Below are 11,377 nucleotides of genomic sequence, written 5' to 3' on the forward strand. Positions count from 1 at the left end.
ACGGAACTAACAAAAGGACTTTCACACAATATACTAAAGAGAATTTTATCTATTTCTTATAAATTACGAATTTTATGAAGAATTTGATCCAAAAAGCGCTTACTAAGCGACAAACATAAAGAAGGAAGCCTAATACACACAATATATCATATAAATTGTTTATGTCCCTTAGTGTATCGTTATCCCTAATAAATGGGAGATTCAGTTGGTTATTATTCGCAAAATGTTTCCTATCATTTTATATGAGTTGGAACAACAAATTATCACATATTTCATGGTGAATTTCAACACGTTTTATTTCATTTTGTCTTATTTCCTATAGAAAGGGTTTCATATCTGAAACTCTCTCTCAGATATTTGAAACTTTCTCAGGAAAAAAATGTATTTAATTTATATGTTTCTACATGAAGCACGAGGAGTAGGAGAAGGAAACATGTTTTTAGCAAAAGTTATTTGACATTTACTACATCAAAGGAAACAACTTCATTACCAGAAAAACATCTAAATGCATAGATACTTTGAGAGAGACTTCTCACAATTCGCACTGACCTACGAACAATACAATTACAAAATCAAAGGTCTTCCTAGGAAATTCGGCAACCACGTAAATGTCCCTTCGGAAGAACTGGTTTTGAAATTCAATAGAGGTATCTTAATGTCGGTTGGCGGCCTGTTGAACCTTGTGTTGTACAAAGGGAAAGGCATATGTTTGTATGCGGAACCCACGACCAGGTACATTAATTCCCAGATACTTGAGGATGGTGTATCTTTAGAGAAAACTGGAAGATTTTTATGGTATGCACCTTTAGATGCAGACAAAGGTTCAGAAAAATAGTTCTATAAATATTGGAACAGTTGGTTTGATCATAAGTTACCAGAATGGGTTTGATAATAATGAACCTGATGTAAATAGAGCGTTTTTATAAAGTGGATATTTGATCCACATCGAAAAATTAGGGAGTTTATCTATTAGCCGATTGGTTCCTTGTGGAAATAACAGAAAAGACAAAACAGTTCAAGAAATTTAGCAATTCTTCAACTGGAAATTTACAGAAAATTTCAGACACTGTTTGTTTAGGATGCATTTTCTTAAATTGACAAAATAAAAATTCGTATCTTTATCTTAGTCATGCATTTGGTTACACAATTTTATGCAGTATAGTGAATTTTGGAAGACGCTTGTTAGAAATATGACAGATTTACTGATGTCATTTAAGGCAATAGCCCTTCGTGCCCTTATTGAAAACATAAAGACTTGTGACTGGAAGAGCGAATATAATATAAGAATCTATGGCCAGAACTATAGTTTAAAACCATGAAATGAGGTCGACAAGCCAATCATCTCCATAATTGCACTGACACTTATGAATGACAGAAGATTACAATTTTGTTCACTACGTAAGCCATTAGAAATTTTTTCTTGACGTTCCGATTGTTCTGGTCAGCGATCAGCGAATGACAAATTTGTGGACATATTTTTCTGGTCATATTTCAAGCTCTTCTTTCTTAGGATAAAAAGTCAATTTTGTGCTTCTTTTCGACCTCATTTTCTAACTCCTCGGCAATTAAAAGTATTATAGTAACCATCCCTGCTACATTAATTGACAGCCGGTTTCATGTAGGTTCCTGGAAAACCGCCTAAAAATTCCCCAGCACCGAACAAGCAACAGAAACCCCAGGCTGAGGAGAGAGGCTTATCGATATAGAAGGGTATTTTGACCCACGACAATCATTGAAAGTTTTGATAGTCATATATTTTTATCCTTTTGGGTTGTTAATCCTGTACTTTCTTAGAAAGAAGCTTATCAATTTTTCGACGCAAATTAGATAAGCATAGCAGTTTTCGCAGAATATTCTGAAGGTGACTTCGAAACTTTATTAAATTCTCATTGTTTAGTTGCCAACCTATTACAACCGTGAGAGCTGCTTACCCTTACAAATTTGAAGGATTACAATCAAAAATTCACCTAATAGAGGCCAACCTTAGATTATTTTGTCCCTGACGTATCTGAAGAGCCGAACGCCGAAAAACCTGTGGATAAAGTGTGACATTTAACTCCTTGATCCCGCTATTCCAATCTAAGCGGGTTTCCTTTTCTTATTTGGCGTATATCTTCCTACTAAAATTTTAGCAGTGCATAGGCGCTTTTAAAACAAAGGCACAATGACGTTTTGGGTCTACCTCCCTTTCGGCAATTTGTTAGTTTGCTTTCGCCGAAAATTTCCAATCGAATGATTTGCTTTAGACTTATATAGTGTGAACGAATTAGCTGGAATTCTTAAATAAAATGACCGATTTTAATTTACGCTCAGTGCTACATGCAAAGTAAAATTCACGACATCGTTTTGCCTAAACTTGAGAACACTTTATAACGCTTTCCAATGATACCTTCAGCTTCGTCTAAAAATTTCCTTTGCTGTCTTCAAAGCCTTGAAAACGGATACGGAACGGCACCGACCGACCTCATATCGGTCACGTTATCTTCAAAATCTTCAAAAAACCTGGTAACTTCCAGTAGAGTTCCCTCATTGACGGTATGTAGCTTCATGACGCATTCATGATGCACCAAATCGCGAATATGAAGAAAATATCGGCTTACTCTGTCAAAAATTTGACTCCTGTTTCATTCACCGAAGAGGCAACTCATTCAGCGTGGTTTCACTTCCACCCCTTAGTAGGCAGGTGTTGTTTTTATCAATCTGCAAAGACGATATCACTGCAGAATCTTACCCACTATACCGGTTGATTCAAGTAAAGCTATTTCTTTGTATTAATTGAGGAAATCACATCTATTTAATGTCGAACTGCGGAAATTAGAAGAAAAGTATCTTTTTGGTTTGATCTATTCTGTAATGGAGATTATTAAGGACGATTACGGTCACTTTTTTGATATTTTTATTGGTTAAGGAAGCAGATGGTCCTTAAGAAAGTAGCATGGAGCCAGTGATTTATCGGCTCTTCTTGACGGTCTTCAGCCGTTTACCCTTTTTTTGCGTTATTGACTAAAACTTGGTTTATTTTCTATATACAATATTTCGGGAACCACTTATTCCTTTCTTGGATGCTGCTTTATCTCAACAATTGAACATTCGATGTACTCTCGCACTATCCATCTTTCCAACAAATGTCAAAACTAACATCGGCTTTGGAATGTACTGCACGTATGGGAACCCCCCCCCCCTCCCCTCCCTTTCTTACAACTAAATTTTATAATGATTACATCACAATAATTTGAGAGGACTCTTGGTTTAGCATTATCCTTCAATGTCAAAATTTGGACGTACTGCTGAACGGTAATGCAAATGATGAATTTACGTTTAATCCGTATCGTACCATGCACCCATCTTAGAGAAAATGCTAACGAGGAACAAGTAGTTAGCATCGGACCTAACATCCAAGTCAATGAGAAATGGTCCAAAGACCGGCCGAAGTAGAATATCAGAGGCCCATCTACCGAGTTTATTGATTTTTCTCATTGCTCGCAAACGTTTGCTGATTTTTCTCGGGACCCATTTAATACTTCTGTCAATTGCAATTGAATTTGTGTTGGGTCTTCATCCAATAACTTTTGTAATTGCCCGTCATTGTACGTCTACGGTCAACCAGAGCGCGCCTTGTGTTTCACATTAAAATCACCACTTTTGAATTTTCGAAATCTTTCTTCACATGTTTGTATTGAAGAAGTGTGTTTACTATTGATTTCTACCAGCAAAAGGTGATTTTGAGGAGCCTTTTTCTTTTCATGGGATGAAAAAAGTAATACGTGCCAAAAATATAAAATCCTTCCCAGACACAAAACTGGACATAATCACTGAACGATGAAACAATGACCATTTTTTCTTAAACAAATTCAACTGTCAGATGATGGAAATGACGTATGTGTCAAACTGATAGTCCATGACCTTTTCGACGAAATCGCGAATTACACCAGCGTAGTTGCCTGAGAAAACAGGCGATTTGCCAGAATTTCTTCTTGGCAATAAGACTATTGACGAAATTGAGCAGGGCAATAAGGATATTGACAATCTTCAACAAATCTATTACGGCAAGCGCAGAGTGCCAAATGACACCCTCCTGATGAAACCCAATGTCTTGAGTCATCTACATAGTTCCAATTTGTCCCAAGAATAATTGGATATAGAGGAGTGTTTGCGGTTTCCAAGAAATTAACCATCACCACGAAAGAAGAATGGCCTAGTGGCACCATTAGCATGAAAGCACCGTTAACCAGTTTTTTTTTCAGGTGCATCATTATCATCATCAAACGGTATCCGGTCTAGGCCTGTCTTAATAAGGAACTACAGACACCCTAGTTTTCCGCCAAGTTCTGCCAATTCGATATTCCTAAAAGCGGTTTGGCACGTCTTCTTTTTCTGCCTAGATATTGCCCTTATAAACTTCTCGGGCTAGATCATCGTTATCCATATGGATTAGGTGACCCGCCCACCATGTACTTCGTCTTGCCTTCATTAATGTGCAGCCCAAGATCTCGCGCCGCCTGCTTGCTCTAGTTGAAGGCAGTTTGTACATCTCGGGTTGTTCTTCCCAGGATGTCAATATCGTCCATGGCCATATTCTAACAGTTTTTCCGCCGCTTGTAGCAAAGAGAAAAATTTGATCTGTTGCTGATTTGCCTGGAGTGAAGTTTGGTATAGGCCAATGACCTGAAAGTGAAGAATATCTTATAGGCGGTATTCAGCAACATGATGCCTCTATAATTGCTGGAGCACTGCGTGATATACCCGTTTATATGTACGGGACAGATAATGCATCGTTGCCAGTCGTCGTCGTCATTGATTCACTGTCCCTCACCTTGAGCATAAGTTAATGAAGCGCTTGGTGTAACTGGTCGCCTCCATATTTAACCAATTCACGGACAGTTTCTCCTATCCTTGATTGTGACAACATTTGGCCTTCGTCTTCAGTTGGCGGGACCTCCAACTCGCCGATATTTTGGTTATTGAGCAGTTCATCAAAATACTCAACCCATCGTTCCAATATGCCCATTCTGTCGGATGTCAGATTTCCCTCTTTGACTCGGCAGGATGAGGATCGAGGTGTATAAGGCTTCATTCTGCTGACTTGTTGGTAAAATTCCAGCGTCTGGTGTTCCCTACACTTTTCGCGTTCACAGACCAGTTAGTCCTCCCAGGCTTCCTTTTTCGATCTTTGAAGTGTCTGCGTGTGCCTGCGTTCTTTGAGAATTCAATACTACTCGGTATGCAGCATTCTTCCATTCTGTTGCTACCTTACATTCATCGTCAAAGCAGCCTTTCCGACTTTTCTTGCGGCTGAGGCCAAATATGTTTGTGGCCGTATTAATGATACCGCTCTTCAGGTGGTTGTGAAGAGCATTTGTTGTTGGGCACGCAACCCCTCTAAAACTGAGCACAATTTGTAGTCCAATTGATTAAGGTCTAGATTAGCGGCAGGCCAATTGTCAGATTTGAGTTGAGCGAGGCTTATGCATCGGTGCTGACTCCTGTTGAAAGCCCTAATGCTGATTTTTTAAAAAAGATTTACTGAAAGGTTTTACAAAATATCTGCCTGGTACAATGCTGCCGAAGTTTTCACCTTTTTTTCGCTGAAATGGGGGTTACGACACTATTTTAGCTAACATCCTAGCAAATCATCACTGAGACAGGATGACAACCTCAATGGGCTCTTTAGTACCAATTTTATAGGTTTCTGTTATTTTGCGTATTAAACGACTCCTTTATAGTGAACATTTTTTCGTTAGAAAAAAGGAGATCATTTGATGCTTCTTGTCGGCGTACTCTCAGAAATGCCTTTTGCATTTTACCACCCTATTTTCTATTAAGACCTCTGTCAGCAAATGTTTCGTACGTCTTTTGTAAGTTTTTAGTCTTAAGCGTTCGTTGATTATGCATGACATTGAATTTTCCAATATTCCCATTTCACGAGACATGATGGTGTGCTCCGTTCGTGGCCTTCCCGATCTTTGACGCTCTTTCACATCATCAATGTCCTCATATAGTTTTATAGCAAGATCAACAGGCACATGGCTTATACCGAGGTTTCTTAAGTGTTTTGGATCTCGTACTGTTTTCCATCCCACACTTATGTAGCGCTATTTCTGCGATTCTATTTTCTTTATCGGTCTACTCCATTGCGAAACAAAAGAAACTGAAAAAGCGATGTACTGGTACAAACGTGTATTACCAAATCTGACTGACATTAGTGTAACTGTCAAAATCTGACAGCTTTAAAATTTTAACGAATTTAGAGGCATTTCAAATTGCAACAATATTTATGGAGTACTAGATATAATCAGTATAAAAAAATATGAATATCAGATCGTTTGAATGTCCTTCACAGAGCGGCTTGTTCTGGATTCAATTTTCAATGTTCTGGATTCAATTTTCCGTGACCTTTTCGCAAAATTGTTCGACATTCCAACAATCTTATGACCAATATAGGGCTCCAAGTAGTTAAAAGTTTCTGGCCTGTCGGAATATACCAGAAACTTAACGTAGTTCTACAGCAAACGTGTAAAGGCATTAAATCGCACGAGCAAAGAGGCCATTTGATAGTACATAAACTACCTTGGTAATAAGGATATTACCGAAGTTGCGCTAACAACAAACAAAACAATAAGGATGTCAACGTCTTCAACAAATCTATTGTGGTAAGCGCTGAGTGGGAAGTGACACTGTTTTGCCGAAACCATATCTCTGCCAAAAAATAATTGGTCATAAAGGACCGTTCGCGGTCCATGAGATTTACCATAAGTGGGTCGTCAGCATAATCTCGAAAGGAATGCGCCCTATTAACACCTCTGTCATAAAATCGCACCAAGGTTTTATTTTTTCAGAAGCGATAGCAGTTTTTGCAGCGTTTGTGACTGCTCAGTTGACTGATTGCATAAATTGTGCTTATTGACGAAGCTATTGAGCTAAAACCCAGTTGAAACCCAGGATCTGTTGCTAACTTCGATGAAGTCCAGTCAGAAAAGGTTCACTGTGCACAATAATCATTTGACATTAGCTCTTGTGTCTAACGGACTTCTTGGGCTATTATGGACTCTTACCCAAATCCTTTCACAAAATAGGCTCCGTAGACGTTTGAAGTGTGCCTTTTACCTTGTTATCTACCATTTGCCTACCGCCAACTTTTCTATTGCGGAACATGAGACATGCACATCCCCATCTTTTATTATTTCTATTTTATTTTCAAGGAATTGTCAAAGATACTTTACTTCTGCTTCATCACCGTCAGACTTAACCCGGGGCTTGAAGTCGCCAGACTGATGCTCCACTAACTCTGCCGAAGGTCGCCATTTAGCTGCTTCTATGGTACCTGTTCACTCCCTGGTAAAGCAATAAAAATAACAACAAAAATAACCATACGAAAGGGCACCTGTGTGGATGCCCTAGCATAAGTTTTTTATTCGTATTGTTACTTTTATTCTATGTTTTGACTTCCAATGGGACCATGTAGACTGGGCTTCAGTTACATTGTCATCACACTTAATGCTGTGCAAGTCATGAACTTACAGAAGCGGGACAACACAAAGACGAACACAAACATCCATGACAAAGACAAGACAAGATTCTCACCGTCTTTTAGGTAACTTCAGCTCTTGGTTCAGTACTTCTTCATCTTCATCTTATCTAGAAATATTGTTTGAAAAATGAATGAGGTCGGATCCATGCCCTGCCAGCGTGCGGGATTAAGACCAATTGCGATGATAGTAATAACTTGAATCTGTCAACTTCACAACCGACCATCAATCCGCCTTTCGCCCTTATAAATCCTCGACCTTGTCAGTCTGTGGACAAGTCTCCTCCCAAAATCTCTAGGGAACTAAGAAATCGATCCAAAATTATCCCTTTAAAAAGTCAAAATACAACAACCCACCGAAATTTCAATACCAATTCCCACATGAACCCTCTAGAAGGAAAGGCTGAAACGGACAAGTATATCCTAGCGTGAGTAGTCCCACGTGCTCCGGAATTACTAAAAACTCAAATATTCCAAGAACAGCAGACAACTGCCCCCATGACGTTTAAAATAGCACGAACATCCCCAGTAAACACTGGAAAATTGGTCAAAGTTGACTGACTGAAAAGTTCTTGAACTTCTTCGACTTCCCACTCATTCCCGGATTGATGCCAGAAAAAGATCCTTAAACTGGCGTCCGTCATAATCAACCTTTAATCAAATCCTCAAATATGTCACAAACACAAAAAGGGACCACTCTTGATCCCATTCTCAGCCAAAATACATTGCAAACCGCAAAATCCACTCAAAGTCATCTCACGCTCCAAAGTGACTCCGTCCTCATCCTTGCGGAATTAAAATTGAGTTCTCTGCCACATTTCAAGAATTTCGCTATGAAACGTCATAATGGATTCCCAGAAACTCCAGCAGATCCGGAAAGGGATGATGTTGCCCGTATTAACCCGACTGCGAAAGCCACAAGACGTGGAAAAAGGCCACGATTTCCACCAAGAATCAGAACCTCATCATTCATCATCTTTCGATTGTTTTTCAACTAATTCTCCAGCCACCTCAGGATTGAACTCTGAATTAGATTTCCGCCTCTTGATTCGCACACGGCGTGGGAGTGTATGCCTGATACATTTGCGGTAACGCTCCCGCCCGCTCGGTTTGGCCAGGATTCAATCCGACATCCGTCTGTCTGTCTTCATCTCGGGGTAATGGATTCGCTCCCCCGATGCTCCTGTCCTATCGACGCTTCTGGCGAGCATAAGGCCGCAACACTGCGAGGAAGTCAGTCGGACGATTGCTGCGAAGGAACTTGCCTGAGAGTTTCAAGGAGCGGAACATCCGAGACGTGCACTCCCCAATGCCTGTCATAACTCGTAATTGACACGGCGAGATAGATGGACCGACGACCGGGGGACTCAGGATATCGAGCGAGAAGCAGAAATGAATGTGAAGTGGGCAATCAGAAGCCGAAGGATGTGGAAGGATGGATTTAGTGATGAGGTGGCTGCTAGGTATGTCGTGCGGATGCTTAGGAGGAATTTCCGGTTCCGAGGACGTTCGAGTGTCCTGCGGCTGACCGAGGCATTAGATTAATCCGTTTGATTGATTGGGCGAGGAAAAGTGGCTCGTCGAAGCAGGCCCTCCAGCCAGGCCCGGTCCTCGGCAAACAAGGCGAATCCCAATCAATGACTACAAATGCTGGGATCCGCCGGAGATAATTGGATGACGGCCGACCCCTGTTGCCTTGAATGGAAATTTTAATTAAGTCCAGGACGCAAAACTCACCAGTTAGAATAAACAGCTTTGTCATATCCATTTGACCTGATTTAATCCTCGAAAAGTGTCGTCCTTTCATCATTGTTGCGAGTCTCCCAGATTGGGCTTCTCTGTAATCCTTCGGCAGCCAAGATTACGATTTCGAACACGTCCCTGTTAGCTGGCGGCCACCCTCTCGCCGAAAACGAATGGATCCTTCAAGGACGTCACCCGGACCCGATACTGGCTTCAAACAATTCTCAATAGCACTCGATTGCGTCGAGCGGGAAAAAGGAAAACAACTACAAACTCCCGCCTGCGACCCTACGTCGGACGTGGGGCCAGGACAGCATAAACCCGGAGCACTACTTGTGTATCCTTGCGGACCGTGGCGCGGATCATCGTCGCTGCAAAAGGGTCGAAAACCAGAAGCCGGACACTGTGGGGCGTAGCGGAAAGTAACGGTACATCCCGCGGATAGTGGACAGGGCGCGAAAGTAGTAACGGAATAGGTTCGCGGCCGCGGGTAATTTCTCACAATCACACGTCACTGCTTTGACCAAGAAGCGGGAACGGCAGAAGCAAAAGGACAGAACGGGGACCGGAAAGGAACACGGGCGCCAACTGACTGGAAAAACGCACAGAACGGAGCCTCCAAAGTAAAATTCAGTGTGGGCGCGATTCAGGCAAACTTCCTTCGGTTAATGGGGATATTCCCGTGGAGAACGGGATCAAGGAGCCGCTGGGCGGGGTTCATACGAACGGAGTGCGGCCCCAGACCATCACCTCCGCAAGACACTCAGCCACACTTTCCACTTCTCAATTTTCGCAAGGACAAGCCTCGACCAACGACCCTTGGAGCACTTTCCAATTTTATGTTTCAACGCTCAGATCACCCCCGTGCAACCGTTAGCATATCAATTTTTTGGCGGGATTGTTGCGTCGTCCCCCCTCGAGGAGATCGCGCCACACTTCACCTGAGCGGGAATATCGGGAACGGTTCTATCCCGTCGCCCCAGGAATTCCTTTCGGCCCGTCTCGAGCGAGCCACACAAACCACTCACAGCACACAAACCAAGCATCCGCAGGCTCGACGGCTCTGCTTTTGAATTTTCCACAAAACAACAAAAACGCTGGACACAGCAATTGCAAAAAATGCAGCGAAATTCACGACAATGACGCGCCGCACAACACCCCGACAACAGACCAAACGCGTCGAGTTCGATACGAATACTGAGAAAACAAAAGTTGCCAACGGCTCGGGACGCCGATGACGACACACAACCGGTCGCGCCAGTGTGTGCACAGCTGAGGGAACGTGTGCTGCTGCAACAAGTCAGGGGCGTGCAGACGGGCCGTGGTTGGTTTTCTTCACGAAGGAAATCTGAGTAATGCCTCATGTTGCCGCAATATTTGACTCTTTTGCTGCCAAGGGACCGCCGGCACCAGCCGGAGAGCGCGAGATGCTCGGAACCCGTTCCTCGGCAAGCGCAGTAGCGATGTTGCCGAGCTCTGCATCTGGTCGTGAGTAGTGAGTGCGGGCAATGTTGATGGCGTTAGGGTATGACGTCATTTACACGATTACCTGTTGTAGCAGGTCCCAAGGTGTGCAGTTGTAGGCGGGCTGGGTTGATTGTGCCGCTCGCAGCGTTCCCGGTCGATGCCTACAGGGACGGTGCACGGGAATTTGAGAAAATCGCGCCAGTGAAGAGAGCGGAATGCACGCGTTTCGGGATTGCGTTCCCGGCTACCAGCGGATAGGGTGACTTCGAGGAAATTTAATTGTTTTGCGGGTTGTTCGGCAGAAGAAAGGAGTTCGGCGAAGGCAACTTTTTCTTTTCACGCCTTTGTCAGGTGGACGATGTCTTAAGGGTCGTGAAATCTTTAGGAGTACCTGCGAAGTGTCCTGAATTCAAATAAGACAATGGTGACGCATCTGAATCAAATAATTTTTTTTTATTTGACAGGCTCGGACACAACGTCCTGAATCCAAGTTGGGATATGTTTGAAGAAATTCTGTCAAAGGAACTGAACTGAAAAAATTAAAGTTAGAGACGAACGGGTAAGTGAACACCAGTATTTTTGAGGAAAGCTGCGTTATCCATATTTTCTTTGAGGAAACAAGTTGGTCGAAGAACCACCAGG

General features: G+C 42.3%; 1 protein-coding gene across 2 annotated transcripts in view; it reads right to left on the minus strand.

Moving 5' to 3' along the window:
• Positions 1–10,461, minus strand: part of LOC119649636 (hemicentin-1) — a 577,621-nt gene extending 567,160 nt beyond the window's left edge. For both annotated transcript variants that reach the window (XM_038051886.1, XM_038051895.1), the window contains exon 1: positions 9,263–10,461. In XM_038051886.1, the coding sequence (XP_037907814.1) occupies positions 9,263–9,335 (73 nt within the window). In that variant the 5' untranslated portion in view covers positions 9,336–10,461. The remainder of the gene's footprint in view (positions 1–9,262) is intronic.
• Between the last annotated feature and the right edge of the window lie 916 nt (positions 10,462–11,377).

This window comes from Hermetia illucens, chromosome 1 (assembly GCF_905115235.1).
Source record: "Hermetia illucens chromosome 1, iHerIll2.2.curated.20191125, whole genome shotgun sequence".
Classification (NCBI taxonomy): domain Eukaryota; kingdom Metazoa; phylum Arthropoda; class Insecta; order Diptera; family Stratiomyidae; genus Hermetia; species Hermetia illucens.